Raw genomic sequence first — 22121 nt, 5'->3', positions numbered from 1 at the left:
AGAGGACAAAATGGTTGGATGGCATCTCCGAACCAATGAACATGAGTTTGAGCAAATTCTGGTAGATAATGAAGGACAGGGAAGCCTGGCATGCTGCAGTTTATGGAGTCGCAAAGAGTCAGACACAACTTAGCAACTAAACAATGACAACAAAATAACTGAATTACTTTGATGTACAGCAGAGATTAACACTGTAAATCAACCACACTTAATAAAATTAAAATTGAAAAAGAAAATATCAGGGGACATATGTATACCTATGACTGATTCATGGTGATGTTCGGCAGAAACCAACAATACTGTAAAGCAATTATTCTTCAATTAAAAATTAATAAATTTAAAATTAAAAAAGAAAATGTCCATTTTTTATTTGTAGCTGAAATAACTGTCTACATACAAAAATCCAATAAAATTTTTAAAGGTTGGAAATAATAGAATTCTGCAAAGTTTCTGGATAAAAGATATAAAAACCAATGAGCATTCCTATATGCCAGCAACAATTAGAAATTATTTTTAAAGAACTACCATTTAAAGGGAACGGGATGGTCTCAGTATCTATCACAGATGGACCTATTCAACACAAAGCAAAAAAGAACCTTTGGAAACTGTCTGTCACCCGGTCAGTCATGTGATCTAACAAGGCAGCCCTACACATGGAGTAACCCATCTCTGACCCTGCCCCGTCGAAGCTTCCTGATGGGGTATAATGGAGGTCCACCTCCAAAACTGCTGAACCTGAGTGTCAGGGGGAAACAACAGGACAAACTGGCTTCACAAAAATTCATGCTCTGAAAAACAAAAAGGTGGGAGAATCACTCTAGACCTGCAGTTTTCAAACTTTCAGGTCTCCGAAGCCCTAAACTCTTTAAAATCACTGATGATATCAGAGACTTTTCGCTCCTAAAAGTTATTATACCTAGCATTATTTACTGTTAGAAATTAAAAAGCAGAACTGAAAAAATATTTCTCATTTACTCATTTCAATAATAAAAAGCATATCAACATAAATAAAATATTGTTTGAAAAATAATTTCATTTTCCAAAATAAAAAATGTTGAGTGTGGAGGGTGGTGCTCACTCACATCTTTGGCATACATTTTTGATACCTAGCTCGTGAGAAGGCATCTTGTTTGCTGTGTGTCAATACAGTATTCTGGTTGGAATACTCACCATGAAAACTCAGCCTCACATAGCTATGCGGTTGGATATGAACTGCTCCCAGGAGTGGGACAGCAGTGCACAGTGAGATCTGAGGGGCGACACAGCCCTGGTCCTGTTACTGGAAGAACTGGGTCAGGAGACCCCAGTGGGTGACCTCTGGTGGAGACATTATGGAGAACTTCTTTTTCCTTATACTCTGTCTCACACTTTCCAAGCTTTCTACAGTGAGTAAGCAAGTATTACTTTTTTGGAATAATGTTTTAGTCTCAGTCAAACTCCTTTTCCCCAAAGCTTGGCAACACTGTTTTAGATTCATAATGTAGCACTCAGGATGGTTTTACAGAAAATACAATTCTAAGCTCACTGGCTTCAGTGAGAAAACAATGTACCTGGAGGTAAGGATGAGTGCATGGCAAACAACGATCTACAACAAATGCAGCCCCAAAGCACAACCCCATTTCCAAATAAATGGAGAGAGTTAAAACAGCAATATTTGACGTCGATCTTGTGAAGAGAGTGAAGGGGGAACTTGTAGGAGATGAGGAGGGAAGAATGGTCAGATAACACAGGACCCTGCAAGCAAGTTAAGTTACTAAGAAGAGACACTGTTGAACCTCAGTGTTCACTCACAGACCCACTGCCTGGAAGGGGGTAGGGCAAGGAAGTTAAGTTACTAAGGAGAGAGACATTCAACGCCAGTATTCACTCACGGACCCACCGCCTGGGAGGGAAATTAGTACATTGCTTCCTTTACTTCACACCAGAGAGCCCATGGTGAATAACAGAAAGACTCTGAATAGAAAAGTCTTGAATCTTATTTCTTTAGGCACCAAGTGATTAATAACACAGAGCTTTATCTACCTATTATTAATGTGAGAAAAGTGGCCTTCCGTTGTTAGCGATGGGCTTCCATTTTTTGAGTACAAAGTGTCCAGAGCACACAATGGCTCCATGGCTGTCTTGCTTCTCCCCTGCTCTGCCATCTTTGAAACAGCCCTGCCACCCTCAGCAGAGCAGTCTCACAATTCATGGGACTCATCCTTTGGATGTCAGGCATAAACTTCAGGTTCAAGACAGCAGCGTCTTGACACACTGTTCCATCTTTTTAACTGTGAAGTACTTGATGGTAAGGAAACTGGCTGGAAAGCACTTACAGAACAGTCACACCTGAGATGATGAATATGCACATATTTGTTGTGTACAGTCCGGACATGACTACTATTATTCACTTTCAACGTTTAATTCGGCAATATTCAAACTTACCAAGTAAGTTCCCATTTCCTTTTCCAGAACAACCTGTTCATATAATGTAGCATCGATGTCTGCCTTTAAAGCTTCCACCTTCTTCTTCACCCGCACATGGTGCTTCTTTTGGAGCCAGTAAGGAAGAAGAGATTCCACAATTTGGTTAAGGATCTGGGAGGTAATCAGGAGAGTAGCCAAGCTCTAAGGAGAAGCACATAAATGATATTTGGCAATGTGACTTAATAAAACCAAAGCATGTGTACAATTATGCAGTTAAAAAAAAAAGAATCTAACAAATAGTGTATTATTATGTTATAAAAACTAGTATCAGAAAAGCTAGGTATTAAAAAAAAAAATAAAGAAGAGCTAAGTGTTAGAATGATGTTTCTAATTTACTGTTTCTTCACAAGACAGACTACAAAAAGAGTATAATACAAATAAGATTATAATAGAAAACTGGTTATGAGTTGGGAGGACAACATATTAAACTGAAATTGTGTTTTTTACAATCTCATGTGAGTCTAAATGATGTCACCAACTTTGGAAAGTTTAGTCAGCACTTACTACAAAATTAATATATCCTCCCTCCCTTAAAAACAGAAAGTCAGCCTTGACTGCACAACCATGTCAGAACCACTGTTAACATCTTACTTAAGTATTTCTTAATCGTATGTAAAAATAAAAGTGGTAACATCTATATGTATACAGCTTTGTAATTTCTTCTCTCACTATCCTGTGAGCACTTTCCCATGTTGTGAATAATTCTCTTTTACTAGCCCATGCACTGTGGTTGAACGTAAGTACTATTTCCAACTCCCGCTGTTTTAAGTGCTGCTCCTCACCTACGTGCATGAATCTTCATCCCACCTTTGATGATTTACTAGGAATGAAATAAGGTTCTTAGGAAAGTTACTCAAGTGGTTTCCAGAGGTACTGTGTCAATTTCCACTCTTCCCAGGTAGGCATCAGGGTTTCCATCACAAACCACCTTTGCTGATATTATTAAAATTCTTTGTTTCAAAGAGTTCTTCCCTGCCCCTCATACCCTGTTAAATAAAGGAGACTCTCAAAAGTATAAGAAATGAGGGGTTGTATCTCACTAATACACTAATGGTAGGACTGGAGAGGTATGTATGTCTAACCTATTGATTTCAAATGTATTATTTTCAAAAATAATTTGTAAAAGTAGCATTATATCTAGTATAGTTACTAGGAACACAGTATTTTACTTTTATGTCAGCTTTTAGAACTGTAACTACAAAGCCTTTTTAACTTTCTCTGTTATACAAATTTTTTAATTTCTTTTTTTTTTTTTTAGTGAAATCAGATTAGTCAAAAATTCTGAATAGGAATTAATGTTAAACTCTTCTACTACAATGAAACCTTCAAAATATTGCCAACCTGAAGCTTCCAGCATAAGGTCTCTTATTTCAAGACCCATGGGGGCAATTATCTATAATGAGATTAAGAACATTCTTAAGCTGGGTTCAGGCTGGCACTGTCTCAGGTGGGTGAGTAAACATTTTCTTGACAACTCCAATGACAAGTTTGAGGCTTAGACTGTTGCATGATGTAAACAATATGAACTTAAAAAGATTATAATATCTACAGCATTATAAAGTTACAAAATAAAGGATCATTGATCAATTATTTTCTTAAGGTCTGTGACTAACAACTTTCATATTTGAGGCCTATAAGAACAAATGGCAATGTTCTTTATTCTTACAAGACACTTTCTCAGAAGGTCAAAAAAATAAAACCAGATAGATGCACATTATTATTATTACTGATATATGTATGATTAGAAATAGATTTGCCTTCCCTCAATCTGAGCCTGGAGATGAGGGACCTTTACAATAATTTTGATGGTTAAAAAAATAAATCAGACTGTAACAGCCATGGAAACTGTAAGCTAAATATAATACAAAACGAGCCAATACAACACATCTTCTCTTAAAATCCTCTTCTTTGCAGTTACCAAACTGTCCCTAATGTTTTTCTAATTTTGTACCATGTAGTGGTTTTTAAGAAACTGAACTAGAACAAAGCAACTCCTTTGCCCTGTTTTTTTAACAGTTTTTTTTTTTTACACACATACTGTATATACAACTTTTAAAATAGCTGCACAATTTTATATCTCACTGTTAGAGAAGTGCAGTCCAGGCAGACCATGCTTCTCAATATATTAAAAATATTAAATAAAATCCAACCAGTTTCATACTTTTCCAATAGTCAAGCTAGTTGGAAAAAAGGGTCTGGAGAAAAAACAGGCAGTTGTAAAACAGGATCAATCTTTCTTCACAAACACACTACTTAAAAACTCTTGCTAGTTCCTTATCTTATCCCTTTGACACCATCTCTATGATCTCACCTTAAAAGTTGGAAATAACACATTGCTAACTTAGAGACAACATCTGTTGAAACATGCATATGTCAACTGCCCACTCAACCAAGTGCAACCCTGAGGATTTTTCTGGCCCAGTAGAAAGAGGAAAACACTAAGATCATCTCTGCTGTAGAGTTGCTTCTCCAGTTAACAATATCATGTGTTTTTCAGGATGTTTCTTGGGCATGCATGTATGACACTGTCACTTCATGATTCTACTTTCCACAAGCAGATATCTCCTCCACTCTTTCATCCCAAGAAAGCCACTGTCATCCATCCAAAGGTTTTCCAAGGTAAACCAAAGTCACTTCTGTGTTACCATATACAGCAGAAACTGCTGGATATAAGCAGACCTTTGGAAGTCCTCTAAAGGCAACCCCCAGAAATTCATATCCACGTTCAAAAGCTCGAGTCTTATCTTCCATGTACAAGATGACTCGAATTCTTTCTCCTATCTGATATTTTGGTGCATTGTTGCACTGTGGAAAACTGCCATTGATTTCTCCATTATGTGGCAGATTATTGTCCACTAGATTCCAGCCCCAGCTCTGGTCATCACTGCCCAGCAATGCCACATAACCTTGGCACTGCATAGGGGCTCGTTTTGTAGCAATTCCAATCACTGCCACAGTGCCCAGAGGGCCCTCCCACCACACTTCCCACGCATGGCGGCCCTCACTGAAACCAATCTTGGTCCTTGCACCATCAGTGCTCTGAGCGATGGGGTTTCGATGTAAAGTAAAGCCATTCTTCTTAATGTAGACATTCCTGGAGCAGTCATTAGGGCTGAAAGCATGTTGGAAAGCACGTATCGGCTGCACGGGCGTCCCCCGCCCCTCCCCCGCGGCTTAGCGCGGTCGCCGGAACCGCCCGACTCCTATGGCCTCCCCGCGGCGCGCCCCTGGCTCCACCATGCAGGTTGAGGGCACGAGGCAAGGACGCACGCCCGGCTCCAATTTTTTAATTTCTTGAAAAATGATCCCAAGCTGTCATATAAAGATTAAGAAGCCTAAACTTTGAGACACTAACAATCGCAGTATATCAAAACCAGAAAAGAATAGCCCTTACCGGAAGGTGGCTCAAGTATTAAAAAAAAGAAAAAGAGAGAATTTAGAAAGCAATAATTTATACTTCATTTATTATTCACTATGATTATGAGATCCAGAAATGGTACCACAACAAAATACATGTCAGACTTTCATAAATATCTCAGAAATGAGACAACACTGCATAGCATCTGCTAGTCTGCAAAGCTTAACAACTTACTAATTTAAAAATGAAATGTGTAAACCTACTTAAGGTTATACCAATCACCCCCACCCTGAGACACACACAAAAGTTCAATTGATGAATTCCTTTTTTGCTGTTAAAATTGCTTTTACAAGCTTTGGTATGAACTATATATTTGATTTTAGTGCCCTAAATGATTAATTTTGCACTTTGGTTAGCTTCAACTAATTTCTTTCCAGTTGAGCACAATACATAGTACAATTGCTAATGGTTGTTTTTTTTTTAGAACTGGGCTTAGAAATACACAAAATTTAATAATTTTGTCAAGATAATAATGGGAAGACCATTACATTACTGTACTATAAGAAACCACCTTGCAAATAAAAAAAATTGACACCTTCTGTTTTTCACACTCACCTGACGCAAAAGCTTCATATCCCTCAGGACAAAGGCAATGTAGAAAAGTGAGGCAAAGCAATTCAGAAAGTTGAACTGCCAAAAACAAGAGAGAGAGAGAGCAGTATTTAATATTGTGTCACTGAACTTTATTACAATTTGTGGAGCCCTATACCAAGGCCACAGGTGCAGTGCCCCATACCAAAGTCATCTCTGGAACTGAGCAAGCCCCGCAGCAACCATTACCATGAGCCCTCCTGATTTAAATTGGCCGGCTCCCTGACCCCTTTCTAGGTAAAAATACCCACCCTAACCAATCGCCTAGTGCCACCCTTCTAGCAGGAATTTTCTTTGTCTCGAGGCTATAAAAACTGGCTACCAACCCAGGAAAATCATCTGCTCTCCCTTAAGTCGACCCGCTGTTCCCGCTCTAATAAACTCTATTTTCCTCTCATTCTGCCTCTTGTTTGGAAATTCTTTTCCAACCCCCACACAGACCACGACACAATTGTAAATATCACATTTAAAGACGTCATGAGGGACTTCTGGTCCCAACAAGATGGCAAAGACTTGTTTCTCCTACACCCCAACCCCAGTCAGGAAGCACACCTCGGAACTCCAGAAATATCGCGAGAGGCAACCAGAGCCTAACCTGGAGAGGGGCTGAGAGGGCTACACAGCGCCAGCGCATCTTACATCCCGGCCACTTTCTCATAAAAGAGAGAGTTCAGCGTGTCCCACGCCAACCCGGTAATCTGGGCAGCCCAGGAGGGCACAGTCCCTGCCCACTCTGCTCACAGTAGGAGTCCTACAACAGGCAAGCCCAGCGTCACTAACAACGAGCTGCCAGGGGATGTGCTCGCCTTCCTCTCTGCCCTGCCGGGCCTGCCACTCCCGGCCCCACAGAGAAGATACCGGGGTGGAGGGGTCAGCGCCCAGTAAAAACGGACCCAACCCAACAAGCAGCCCAGCCCTGGAAGCCTCTCTGTGCCCCAGGAATCTGAGACTCCCCACTCTCCCAGAGACACACCTAGGAAGCCGGGTGGCAAGAGCAAGAGAGACGAGCCACAGCAACCAGCCGGGTAGCATCTTCATCACCATGGGCCTGAGACTGCCCTGCCCAGACACATGGTTCAGGGGTCGGGGGTATAAGTTGGAGGGATCCCACAATAACTGCCATTTCCTTTTTTTTTTTTTGTGGCACCATGCGGGCACATGGGATCTTGGTTCCCTGAACAGGGATGGAACCCATGCCCCCTACATTGTAAGTGTGAAGTCTTAACGACAGGACCACCAGGGAAGTCCCCCAACATGTGCCATTTCTTCCATTAGCTCACCTGCTCAAGAATCTGCAACTACCTCTCAGACACACACGATTCCTTCCCGTCCCCCAGCCCCATGCTGGCTACTTCCAGCTTTACAACGCTGCTTTCTGAGACAGAAGACTGCTGTGTGCGCGGTGTGCACACTTCATTAGCGATGGAAGGGGGAATTGCTGGAGAGAGTGAGCAGTAACATAATGTGGGGCAGGGGTGAGGAAGGGGGTGTTAAGTTACAGTAGAAGTAGAAGAGTAAAAGCTCGGAAGGCTGAGAAACACCCTCCCCATGAGATTAAAAAGAAGGGAGAGTCGGGACTTTTCTGAAGGTCCAGTGGTTAAGACTCCATGCTGCCAATGCAAGGGGCCTAAGTTTGATCCCTGGTCAGGAAACCAAGATTCCACATGTAGAGTGGCATGGATCAACCAAAAAAAAAAATTTTTTTGTTTTTTTTTTTATTAAAAAGGAAGGGAGAGACCTAACACACACAGGAGAGGATGAGCAGACTATCAGCAATGAGTCTTTTTACAAGACAGTCACCTGACACTGTATCTGGCACCAGCAGAGAATAATCCAGTCTTACAAATGGCTAAATTCTTTAAGACAAATGGAGTGTTTTACCTCTAAGGGCAAGAGCTCTGTTTTGTGATCTCTTTCAAAGAATCTTTTAATGCATCACACATTCCCCTGTTTACTTTCTCATACAGACAATACAGAATGTAACATCCTTGCTGACTCAGCACCAACATTTTGAATATAAATTATTTTACAGGGTGAGAATGAGGCCCTCAGAGCCTTTTTAGATACAGATGGCTGCCTGCCCCTTTTCTAATGTCCAAATTGATAAAGCTGTTGAGGTCTCATTACTTATTTATGAGAGGTTTTCTATTTCCTTCCTTACTCTTGCTTCTATAAATGTACCTACTTGCAGAAACCTAATCACCTTCCTAATGATGGCTTCTGATCCTTTAAAGATGGAAAAACCAGATAAATAAGCTTCTCAGAATGACTTCTGGAGCTGGAACAAAGGCTCTTTCTAAGAGAGGGCCTGGATTCCTCTCTCAGGAGTAAAGTACACGGACTGTGTTAAATCAATTCCAGTACAGAACTGCAGAGTTCAGAGGACTCTCTATGCCCTTTTCTTGATTCTCAGCTATGTTACAGACAGCTGAGGTAATCTCCTGAAACACAAGGTGCTTTCAAGCCACCTCTTTGTTATTTCTAATAATGGTGGGAAGAGGCATAATTGTGAGCTTTTACATAAGCAGCAAGCAGGTTACACAGTACTTAGCCTCCATCCCTTCCCTTCTGCCCTTCAAAACATGCTAGAAACCTCTTGGACTTTGGAAATTCCTTAGACAAAATTTTCAAAACTAATAATTTAGCACTCCATCACTAAACAGTAGGTGGGTAACTGGAAGGATTGGTGAATAATGAAACATTCAAACCTGAGTCACCAAAAGGAAAATAATAGAAAGATGTCTGTCTATAGTGTTTCAAACAACTGGAAATTGGCTATATAATACTAATTTTTATATTTATTTATTTTTTGATTTTTTATTTTTATTGGAGGCTAATTATTTTACAATATTATATTGGTTGGTTTTGCCATACATTGACATGAATCCACCCCGGGTGTGCATGAGTTCCACATTTGTAATAAGACTGCTGAGTATATATGTAAATACACTTTTTAATCAATCCTTGCCTTCTTGGACAAAGTATATTAACTACTATTACCTGGTATTTTAAATTACAATCAAGTCTTCATATTTATAGTCCTAAATGCTAAACAGTATACACTAGTTTCATAATTACAATGGATCTGTATATAAAAGTTCTACTTACCACTAACACTTTCAGAATTAGGTGATTCTGGTAGGCAGATTCCAATCTGTGATTCTCTAAAATATGAAAAGGGAGAAGTAATGTCTCTCAGGTAAGAAAGCAGAACGGGAGCTGTCGTGAGGTGAGGTGAAGCCTGTGCTGAGGGCAGCCGTGTCCAACCACAGAGCCTCAGTCAGTAACCACGCTAGGCAGTCAGTCACGGCTACTGCTTCCCACCAAGAACATCAAACAACAGACAAACTAAAGACACATTTTTCAAGGTACTGAAATAGCACTGTGGTCTGAAATTATTTTTTAAAATATTAATGCAACAAAGAAATGATCCCACACACAACCACCAGAAAAAGACTGTGTGAGCAGTAATAGTAAAATTGAGAGCAACCTCTGAAGAGTAGTAAGGCAAGAAATCAAATTCACAAGGATTAATTTAAAAGGAAACTCAAGTTTCCATCCTCACTCAGAAAAGGAGACACTGTGTAGGTCCCAAGTTGTTATTATAGTTTAGATGTGTCTGACTCTTTGCGACCATGGACTGTAGCCTGCTAGGCTTCTCTGTCCACGGGATTCTCCAGGCAAGAATACTGGAGTGGGTTGCCATTCCCTTCTCCAGGGACTCTTCCAGACCCAGGGCACAAACCTCCATCTCCAGCATTGGCAGGCAGATTCTTTACTGCTGAGACACCACAGCAGGGCAAAAGGACAAAAAAGGCAGATCCTGAACAGAAGTATCACCTTGCACAGAGAGGTAATGTTAGGCTGACCTGGATTTGAACCTAAACTCAGTCATTCAGTCACTGTGTGACCTTGGGCAAGTTACTTAACCTCCTGACACTCAGCCTCCTTGCCTACAAAACAGGCCTGACACTACCCTTCTCCCCAGGGTTACTGTCAGGATTAGAAATAATACAAAAACCATAGCTCAGCTCAAGGAAAGCCCTCAGCAAATAATAGTTAGCAACTATGCTCCAATAAATTTTTTTAAAAAATCTTATGAAAACAAAAACAAATAAATGGTGTGTGTTAGTCACTCAGTCATGTCTGACTCTGCAACCCCATGGACAGTAGCCTGCCAGGCTCCTCTGTCTGTGGGATTTCCCAGGCAAGAATATTGGAGTGGGTTGCCGTTTCCTTCTCCAGGGAGTCTTCCGGACCCAGGGATCAAACCCAGGTCTCCCACATTGCAGGAAGATTCTTTGCAGGCAGATTCTTTACTGTCTGAGCCACCAGAGAAGTCCCAAATAAATGGTATCTGTTGTTATATAACTAATATAAAGAATTTAAAATATCTGTATGGTCCAGAAGTTCAGGCCTAGACTTCTTCCCAGGGGTTAACGTATTAATAGAATATTTATTTGTCTGACTGAATAAATTAATTAAATAGAAAATTGACTATCAAGACCCTTTTTAAACTATAACCAAGTTCATCTCTTACCACAAAGACAGACAAGAATACCCTCCTTCACTGAGTTCAATGGCAGGCCTCTGCCCCACACAATTACACAAGTGGTTTTTGTATCCTAGACACAGAATATGGTGATGATTCAGTCAATCTTATCCCTAGCATAAAACACAATATAGTATGAGAAGCACAGGTTGGATAAGCCTGGCTCTGCCATTTGCTATCTGAACCTTGATAACACTTAGTATCTTTCTCCATAAAATTGAGAAATAACTTCTATTTCATGGTGCCCTGAGGAAGGGAAAGTGAGGAACTATGGATAAAGTGCTTAGCGGGGCACCTAGAACATAGTAACTAACAATACATCGGAGCTGTGAGAACCGTGACCTGGAGATCATGGGAGTTCCCAGAGCCCATGAACTTCTCCTTATGTCTCCACAACGAGCCCAGAGCAACATCTATCTGCTTTGCCAGGTAGCGGTTCTAAGAATCCTATGATAGAAGCAATGTTTCTTATAGGCAGATAAGACATCAATACAAAGCGTCAAGTCTTACCCCATGAGGTTAAAAACTCAGCGGCGTATCGATAGAGGCGGTTCATGATCTCGATCACGATGGCGTAGATGATGCTGGGCACGTACAACAAGATGCTGGTCCACTCGGACCCGCTGTCCTCGTGCAGACCCAAGGCCCAGGCCTCCATGTCAAAGTAAATCATCATGACAAACAGAGAGAAATAGAGACAGAGGCACACGAAGGGCAGGGAGACCAGGTAAATGCGCAGCTGTCTCTTGTAGCTGGGGTAGAGCGGCTCCTCCCGGCCAGTGACTGCATTGATACCCAGGACTCCGTGAAACCCTGGCCGGGGCTCCTCGAACTTCCTCTTCATGACCAGGGTACCCCACCGGTAGGTCATGCTGGCACAGCCTCGCTTCCACACTTCCAAGATCACCGTGGACCAGATCAGGTTGAATGAGGCAAAGATCACGTACTTGTCATAGTCTTCCCACGCAAACAAGTAGTAAGGTAACCCAATGATGGCCATGGGGATTAAGGCAAACGTGAAATACTCCAGAAATCCAAAGTAAAGAGCGATGGTTTCTCCAAAGTAGCCACGAATTCTGTCTACAATCAAAGGGGGAAAAAAGAGACCTTTAGCACAGACTGCTGAAGACTTTTTTTTTTTAATCAAGTAAGCTTATTCACTTTAGTTAAGTGGGGATCATTTAACAACCTTATTTCCCAATCAGTGTGTAACAGTAAATTCATCCTCCATCAAGTACAAAAGTCCCACTTGTCTGCAGAGCAAGCCTGACACCTCCCTGGGCTTTGGGCTCAGGCCATAGCTCCTGGGGCTGCTCTGCCAGGCATCCTGGGTCTGCTTCTCTTTACCTCCTCACTGATGGATGCCCTCTTCACAAGGAAAAACTCACTTTGGGCTCATTCCAAATCTCCAAGGTTCCGAGTTTACATTCAGCCATAGCCAATGAACCATCTTTTTATTTTTTTTACTGGCCATAACTCTTGGAATGCAGAACTTCCCCAACCAGGGATGGAACCCATGGCCCCTGCAGTGGATGCACAGAGTCTTAACCACTAGACCACCAGGAAGTCTCACAGCCAATGAACCATCTTAATTTGGGGGTCTACTTTATGGTCTCCATTTTTCTCTCACTTTAATACTTTAGAGTAATAGAGGTTATTTTCAAAGAAGACTCCCCATCCATAGTATCCTGCTCCCCCGCTACCCAAAGCTATATATTTTCATCAATGTGTCATGGCAAACTTTTCAATACCCTGAAGAAAAATTATTCAAAAGCACAAACAATATTCTACATGTTAACTTCTAGAACAGCCATGGAACACATTTATCTAAACTTTCATACACCCACTGGGCAGAAGAAGGGCCAAACAACATCACTGTTAATTGTCTGTGAACTTGACACAAGCTAACTAACGCAAAAGAGGTCATGAACACCATGTCCTTTGTCAGCCACATCTACATGGGTGAGTTCTTAGACTGTAAAAGCACCCTGCATTGGGACCAGGGTGGGATGCAGGCAGTAAGGGAGGTGTAATGGTCAGAATTAGTATTTCTTGGTTAATTACATACAGTTTAAAAAAAGAAAAACACAGTGCTTTAAGATAATGCATCAGATCAGTCTATAGGGATGGTTCAGACTAAACAAAGATACTGTTTTCCCCTATCTTTAATTCTTCTAAATTCCCCTATCTTTAATTCTTCTAACATGCTTCTAACAGGAGCATGTTAAAATTAAAAAAAACAAAACAAGACAGAGGGTATGACAAACTAACCTCAAATGAGAATCAGGTTAAAAGATACCCAAGCAATTAAAAAAAAAAAAAAAAAAGACACTCATCGGCCTCGGCTCTAAATCAAACCACCTCTCTCTCTTTCGATCTCAGGACAAGATCTTTCTGAGCCCCAGCTCTCCCAGAGGCCTCAAGACCACTACTACACCCATGCTCAGCCTTCACCATCAACTCGCTTTTCCCCACTCGCTTTCTAAGATACAGCTACTGGAAACTATCACTTACAAGACCTAGAAGTAATATTTAAATTTAAAGCCACCTAAAGACTAAACAAAGTGAAAAACGTCATATAAGTGAAACGTAAAACGATTTTTACATCACCTGGCACTAACATTTTTCCTTTCAAAGAATTCAAGTAAAACTCAAAATGCAATTTCAAAATTGGACCCTAAAATGATTTTTTGCTCATTATGACAATATTATAATGACCATTTTCAGAAATAGAAATTGGAAAGAAAATTTTAGAGGAATTCCTTTAAACAAAGTCAAAAAGTCTGACTTTTTGTTCTTTAAAGAAAAACTGACAGTAATACTTACGGTGAAAACTACCAGCTTAAATATAATCTTTACACTTAAAAAACATCACTAAACCAAAAACCTTGAACATCCATATTAACATAAATTTACACACAGAATAATGTTCAACATCCACTGAATAAATTAATGGTTATTCTTCTAAGTGTCTTCAGAGAAAACGGAGAGATCCAGTAATGCACACCAAGATCCTTATGAATTATCTCAAAAGATGCTTAGGCCTGCTAGTCTGCTGCTAAGAATAAGCAGAGCTTGACCCACTCCAAATAATTAGCTCTAAAGAAACAGCAATTTTCAAATACGAAATATTCATGGTCAGAGTGGATTCTTACAAACTATGTTCTACAACAAATCAGACATACGCTCAGGATGGCCACTCTGAATTGTCCGTGTCATTGGTGACATTTAATAAAAGCCTGTAATTCACTTCATCTAAAATGATATTAAGAATAAAATAAATAGATCATGCAACCCAACTTATCCTCACCATTTTTTTTGTCCACACACAGCTGGTGAGTCCTGTGCATCACAGCATTAAATATCCACCCAAGAAGGACATCACCACTGCTGTGTCCTCCTCTAAGAGAGCCAGCACTGACACATACCTATGGGCTGAAACTTCAAGGTAAATCGAGTATACCAGGTGTCCTCAAGCTTCTTCAGGGCCTCATTGTCATGCAGTGGGAACACCTGAACCACGATGCCAGACGTGAGCAACCTCCTCACTGAGGAAGGAAATTATGAGATGGGTTTGAGATTTCTCAAGACACACTTTCATCCAATGCTACTCAGACTCTCCAAGAAGAGAAAAGGGTTACATAAAGACCAGTACTATCCTGCCTGCTCCCAAGGGGTATTCTTCTCTTCTTCAGGATGTCAACATCTTTACGATTTCCTTTGACTATGAAAGCAATACAAGTTGATGTAAATTTTTCAATCTTACAGAAATGCACAGATTACAATTGGAGAGGCCCTGGTTATTCTTTCCCTCCCACAAAAAAATAACCACTGTAAATAGCAATTAAGTGTATAAGCTGACTTCAAAATAAACATCCATAAATATTTATTTTAGATACAAAAGGAACCATTCGCTACACATCATTCTGTAATCTTCTCATGGAGTGGTAGTAAATGATGATTATTTCTCAATGCCAATGTAAATAGAACATGAATATCCTTTTACACGGTGTCATAATATTCCCTTCCATGAAGTGGTAAAACTGAACTAACCCTCTACTGAAAAATATTTGTTTCCTTTTTTGGCTGCTATAAATAATGTTAAAATTCTTGTAGATATAACTTTCCCCACATACCTATGATTTCTTTGTTATATATACTTAGAAGTGCTAGGTCCAAGAGCAGAACATGTGTATTAAACTTAGATACATATTACAAAACAGCCTCTAGAAGAATTTTACTCATCTGTCTTCCCATTACAGTGAAAATAAGATGATGTTCAATTCATGCTCACTGATATGGAGTATTTTCAAAACCATTTTTCTCTTTTCTAATCTGCTAACAAAGGCTTACATTCACAGCCAGCAAATACCAAAAAAAAAAAAAAAAAATTCCTGCTTTCAGCAATCATTTGGTATGACTGTAACACTTGTGCACATGTCTAGGCGATGAGAGAGGCTAGGACCTGGGACCCTTCACAAAAATGTTTGCACCTGGACAAAAATCTCTTGCAGCAACAGAATATAAGGGACTAAAACTTACCTTACACAGGCCAGGTGCAGTTGGAGCAAATTATGAACAGTGAGATTCAAAAAGTCCACAAACAACTGCCACTTCTGAGGCGCTGAGAGCAGAAGCAGGGTACCGCCATGATCCCTGCACACAGCCCACTGAGGGGGTGGACACAGCAGATAAACCCGCCCTCCATCCTGACCCACCAATCCACGCCCACCCTCATACCTGACCCCGTCCCCTGCCCCTCACCCCCAGGAGCGAGCAAGGGCACCTGTTACTGCTTTCCCATGTGCTGCAGCATGGGTCCCAGTAAAGCCTTGCCTGAATTTCACCTGGCCTCTTATCAATTTCTATTGAATAACGAGGCCAAGAACCCAGGTCGGTTACAGAAAGACAAACAAATTTAACCGAAGACAATATCCCCCGAGATAATAAATGAACACGGGGTAATCTTTCACCCATAATTATTTAGAGTGACTCTGGGTGGGCGGGTCTTCGGGTCTTTCCGAGGAAATGTGTTCTGTTCATGAAGAACTCAGATGCACTGCCTTGTGCCCTATCTGGGGAGATGGGAGTACTTTTCACACGAGTTCCCAGCAGTCTCTTCCTAAAGACTACGGCCGCTTATAAAATGGAACTCATCAAGAAAGGCCTGCTGTTTGCATCGATGGATAAGCTCTTGAGTTCTTTAAGGTTTATCAGCTCATCTCTACTGAGGGCTGTCTTCTGTATCTCCAATCTACCTGTTCCCACAGACAAGTGATGAGCATATCAGGCAACAGGCCCCTCAAGGAGGACAGCGTAAGTATCCGCAGCGTGGAAGAGAAACACGATTTAAGTTTTCCATGTAGATATACTACATGTAACAGACAGATGGCATCTCAGGACAGAGGTCCTATTACAAATCCTTCAGTTAATTTTAAAGAAAACCTAACTTCTTAGAAATGGGGGGGGAAAGAATAATAAAGGGGAGATATTTGATACTAACAATAGGTAAAATTATCAATATGATCACGAGGGATACGGTTTTTGGTTAAATTTGTTTGTTTCAGATACGTGTAGCAGTATTACAATCATACCGGTCAAACGACTGCTGGAAGCAGGAAGTGTTTTTCTGATTTTGATACTTGCTGTTTGTGAATGTAGGCCTTTGTTATCAGGTTAGAAAAGATAAAACTGATTTTGAAGATATAAGAAAAAGTACAGATCTCAAAAAAAAAAAGCATTCTTAATAGCTGGTTTTCCTTATAACTACACCTCATGCATAAGTTATACAAAGGGAAAAAGTCTTGAAAAGCTAGGGATGTGAAAAAAAATCCTTGTTCTCCATGACTGAAAAAGGTATAAACTCAAAATGTCAACAACTAGAGTAAAAAAAGTATATGGTTTAAGTTACATCAGTGCTGGTGCTGTCAAATCCATTTTTTAAACATCTTTATTCTAAAGCGTTTCAGTGAATTGTTTCCTTCAGCTAACAGGAGTGAAAGTCTATCACCCACATCAGTTCTGGTCCTTAGCGCTTACTGAGGGAGGCACAAATGTATATTATTCGTCTATCACTATCCTTTTCAACTAATACCTCAAGTTTAACTTTGAACTGACTTCAGTTCAGTTCAGTCGCTCAGTCGTGTCCGACTCTCCGCGACCCCATGAATCACAGCACGCCAGGCCTCCCTGTCCATCACCAACTCCCGGAGTTCACTCAAACTCATGTCCACAGAGTCGGTGATGCCATCCAGCCATCTCATTCTCGGTTGTCCCCTTCTCCTCCCGCCCCCAACCTTTCCCAGCATCAGAGTCTTTTCCAGTGAGTCAACTCTTCGCATGAGGTGGCCAAAGTATTGCAGTTTCAGCTTTAGCATCAGTCCTTCCAATGAACACCCAGGATTGATCTCCTTTAGAATGGACTGGTTGGATCTCCTTGCAGTCCAAGGGACTCTCAAGAGTCTTCTCCAACACCACAGTTCAAAAGCATCAATTCTGCGGCGATCAGCTTTCTTCACAGTCCAACTCTCACATCCATACACGACTATGGGAAAAACCATAGCCTTGACTAGACGGACCTTTGTTGGCAAAGTAATGTCTCTGCTTTTTAATATACTATCAAGGTATTGACTTACGGCATCTAAATTACTATTTTACTATTTCTAAGCTCTTTTTAAAGGAATTATTCCTTTCTGCTATAGAAGACATTCAAGGCCTGAATAAAAAGCCGTTTGTAAACCTCTAAAAATAGGGTAAGGGACTGTAAAGCTGCAACTCCTAAATTACTGGGCTTCTCTTCACCACCAGTGCCAAAAGCATGGTTCTGGTTTCAGCTTCTAAAAATAGAGGAGGTTTTTGTTTTTTTTTTCTTCAGTCAGTCCTTGGACTTTTCTCTTGTCAGCTAAAAATGTAATTAACATAAGCCTTACCGTCAAAGGAAAATATAATGCTGTCCATGCCTATTTAAAGAAAGGAACAATTTAGGACTTCCCTGGCGGTCCAGTGGCTGACTCTGTGCTCCCAATGCAGGGGGCCTGGGTTCAAACCCTGGTCTCTCAGGCTGGGCAACTAGATCCCACATGCTGCAACTAAGAGTTCGCATACCACAACAAAGATCCCGTGTGCCGAAATCAAGACCCGGTGCAGTCAAACAAATAAAAATAAATATTAAAAAATAAAGGAACAATGTAAACCAAGATGCCTTTCTTTAAGAACGTTGAATGATCCACTGTCAAGCACTAGGACTATTACTATTACAGACGGTTAACAATTAGTCACACTAACCATAATCTAATTTAAGGGAGACTGTAACTTGGCTTATACTCAGTTCAGTTCAGTTCAGTCGCTCAGTCATGTCCGACTCTTTGCAACCCCATGAATCACAGCATGCCAGGCCTCCCTGTCCATCCCCAACTAGGACCCTCTAAATAAAATAAAGCAATGACAATACTAACACGGCCTTCAGTTAATGTGACATAAAAGCAAACACAGAAGTCCCTCTCACAATTCCTTACAGTGTCTCTACGTGATAGGGAGGAACAGGTGATGCTGCCTCCAATCCAGCAGAGGGGTGATGACCACACAGCACCCACAGGGAGAGGAGGCTGCACAGGGAACACACGGCCCCTGCCACTGGCCCCCGTCCCAGGCCCTGCCTGCATCTAGGGCTCAGGTGTGATCAGACCCCTCCTGTCTTAAAGAGGAACAAACTGCTTCTCAGGGATACCTGTGTTTTCAAAATGCATTTTTATATTCCGGTATTGTTTTTATCCCTGCTTAACATAACTGCAAATATGTATGTGGCAAAACACAGTGTGTGTAGAGACATACAGATATAGATACACAGATATATGGTACGGTACCCAGCAACACACACACACACATCAATGGTTTGTCTTATACACATGCCTGCTACAGGATATTTACTTGACATTCTATTATTCTCATAAGGCAATAATTTTAGAAGATAGAATATATCTGACCACTCTAATTTATCCATCTGTATATATTACATATTCAGAGGTAGTTATTGTAATGTCGTAAAAAAGAATAACAATATAACAGTTAAAAACCTCACAAGAGATTGCCATACCCCATCCATCAAAACATGACAATCATCTGATAGACATTTTGAGACAGAGCTTTTACCTAAACTAAATAATATCCCTTAGGATAAAGTTAATATATAAGAAAGTCTCCACTCTCTCAACGCCTCTTTAAAAAGAAAATTTTTGGCTATGTTACCTGCATGACTGTTAATTACTAGGCATCAACAGGCAAAGGCAGTCAGAGAGTCTGAGGAGATCTCGGCTCACACAGAAAACTAGAAAAGGGATGCCCCAAGACGGCTGCTGAGGACTAAGACACACATATAACCAGAAACAGAACGTGGACCTCCTGGTGACAAGCGGTGGCAGAAAGACATCCCTGTCCTATTCCTGTTCCTGAGGCCAAAGTCAAAACAACAAAGGAAATCAGAACCATAAAGGGAAACCCTACCTTTGATGATAGTAAAACAAACGAACAAACAAACCAAATAAACTATAAAGTAAAAAGAGAAACTATGAAAAGTGGCCTTAAAAATCAGCCCAGAGTTCTAAGCGAAGAGCAAGCTGGGGCCAAGCAGGCAGGGGCAGGGTTCTCCTGCACACTGAGGGGTGGGAAACTACTGTCCCTGTACCCAGATGCAGGCTAAGGGGGTGCTCCCTGCCTGGGACCACAGCCAGACCAGAGACACAAGGCTGGAGGAAGGAAAGGGCACATCTGCCGTCTTGGGGAAAGCGCTGCCTACTGGCATGGAGGGATGGACATAGGCAGCACAGCAGCTGCGGTTTTGGTTGGCCAAAGACAGACGGAAAGGTCAAACCCAGCAACACTCCTCTTAAGATGCTCCAGGTATTTAACCCTCCCTGGCGGTCCAGTGGTTAACAGTCCACCTTCTAAGGCAGGGGATAGGGGTTCGATCCCTGGTCCGGGAACGAAGATCCCACATGCCACAGAGCAGCTAAACGCAAACACCATAACTACTGAGGCCAAGCATTGCAACAAAAACATCCTGCATGATGCAACTAAGACCCAACACAGTCAAATAAATGCAGAAAGAAAGAAAAGGGCTCCACGGAGGCTCCAAGATGACTCAAGGAGAACACACTGTCAGGCAGAATCCCAGTTCCTGACCACCACAGTTCCTGACTGGAGACCCCCCAACATCCCCTCTTCTCAATAAACACACTTCCTTCCCAAAACAGCTGGTCTGGAAAAAATAGGGGTTCATTAAAAAACATAAGCAAATGCCACAAAGAAACTGACATCAAACCAAGCGAGAATACTATAAGAGAAAAGAGGAAAGTCATTTTTTAAAAAGGCAGAGAAGAAACACAGCAAAAAAGTTACAGCACAGAGCAGAGAAAAATTATGGAATTCTTCAAGAAGTTCATGAAAGTAAAGCAAGCCACATCTCTGAAATTAAAATCAAGAAAAACCTATGAGAGCTGAAGGTGGGAGTCTGGAAAAGCAAAATATCAGAAAAATAAAACTATTACAGATACAAAGAAAGTCACAGTAAAAGCTACTGAAAAACTAAAGACTGAAAGAACAAAGCTGGAAAATGGTGGACACGCCTAAAAAATTACATAAAAACTTTAAAATATTTCAGAGAACATATAAGACATATATATATAAGTATATACATTACATACACACACACACACATACACAAATGGTATTCTTAAAGACAAGAACAGAAAATAAAACCAAATAACTCTTCAAAGGTAACTGAAGAACATGTTTTTGAAATCATAGTAATCTTTAATCTGCACAGCAAAGACAATATGTCCAACAAAAAACTGCTACAAGATAATATCAAGACATACACAGATAAATGGAAATGCAGACAAAGAGGAATGATAAGCACCTACATTCAAGTTTCTAGACACCTCCCAAAAGTCATACGGGTCAACAAGGAGAGCAAGCAAAAGCATCTACACCACATGACTAACTCAGAGACAGAGGAAAGGACATAATGCAGTTTACAGAGAAGTCAGGCAGTAGAGAATGAACACACTCTTGGTTCCCGAGTGTACACGGGACATTTTCCAAGACAGACCATATGTTGGGCCTCAACAGATTTAAAAAGATATGGATTATAAAAAGTATCCTCTGACCACAGCGGGATGAAGTTGGAAATCAATAACAGAAGGAAAACTGAGGAAGTCACAAATGTGTGTAAAGTAAACATCACATTCTGAAACCGCCAGTGGGTCAAGGAAGAAACTACAGGGGAAATTAGGAAATACCTAGAAATGAATGAAAACCAAACACAATATACCAAAACATACGGGACACAGAGAAAGCAAGTCCAACAGGGCAGTTAATAGCAGTAAATGCTTATATTTAAAAACAAGGAAGATCTCAAATAACAACCTAACTTTACTATTAAGGAACGAGAAGAAGAAGAGCAATTTAAACCCAAAACTAGCAGAAGGAAGAAAATAAAAAAGATTGGCGCAGAGATAAATCAAACAGGATAGAAAGATAACAGAAAATTACAAAAAACAAAAGTTGGTTCTTTGACAAGATCAACAAAACTGACAAATCTTTAGCTAGATGAACTGAGAAAAACAGACAACATAAACTACTAAAATCAGAGATGAAAATGGGTACGTTACTATTGATTCTAGAGAAATCAGGAAGATTGTAAGAGTATACTATGAATACTTGTACACCAACAAACTGGCTAGCCTAGAAGAAATGGACAATTTCCTAGAAACACAAAACATAGCAAAACTAAGGAAGGAAGAGAAAATGTGAACAGATTTATAATTATAAAGGAGTAACTAAAAAAATCTCATGACAAAGAAAAAACCTGAACTTGATACCTTCACTGGTGAATTTTACCACTATTTAAAGGAAAACTGATATCAATCCTTCTCCAATTTTCCCCAAAAATGTAAGAGGAAGGAACACTACTAACTCACTCTATGAGGCCAGAATTACCCTGACACAAAGTCACACAAAAGCACTACAAGAAGAGAAAACTACAGACCAATATCCCTCATGAACAATGACGCAAAAATCCTCAGCAAAATACTAGCA

The 22121-nt window shown here is 40.6% G+C and overlaps 1 protein-coding gene and 1 pseudogene across 3 annotated transcripts in view; both read right to left on the bottom strand.

Moving 5' to 3' along the window:
• Positions 1 to 22121, bottom strand: part of ANO10 (anoctamin 10) — a 238590-nt gene that overhangs the window by 196831 nt on the left and 19638 nt on the right. For all 3 annotated transcript variants that reach the window (XM_055414507.2, XM_088831994.1, XM_055414506.2), the window contains exons 5-9: positions 14456 to 14575; positions 11538 to 12107; positions 9584 to 9639; positions 6440 to 6514; positions 2425 to 2607 (exon numbers count right to left, since the gene is read on the bottom strand). In XM_055414507.2, the coding sequence (XP_055270482.1) occupies positions 2425 to 2607; positions 6440 to 6514; positions 9584 to 9639; positions 11538 to 12107; positions 14456 to 14575 (1004 nt within the window). The remainder of the gene's footprint in view (positions 1 to 2424; positions 2608 to 6439; positions 6515 to 9583; positions 9640 to 11537; positions 12108 to 14455; positions 14576 to 22121) is intronic.
• On the bottom strand, positions 4234 to 6276 carry LOC148774047 (F-box/SPRY domain-containing protein 1 pseudogene; annotated as a pseudogene).

This window comes from Moschus berezovskii, chromosome 24, assembly GCF_049115385.1.
Source record: "Moschus berezovskii isolate FMDL1 chromosome 24, NW_MosBer_1.0, whole genome shotgun sequence".
NCBI lineage: Eukaryota > Metazoa > Chordata > Mammalia > Artiodactyla > Moschidae > Moschus > Moschus berezovskii.
This window is presented reverse-complemented; position numbering and strand designations above follow the sequence as displayed.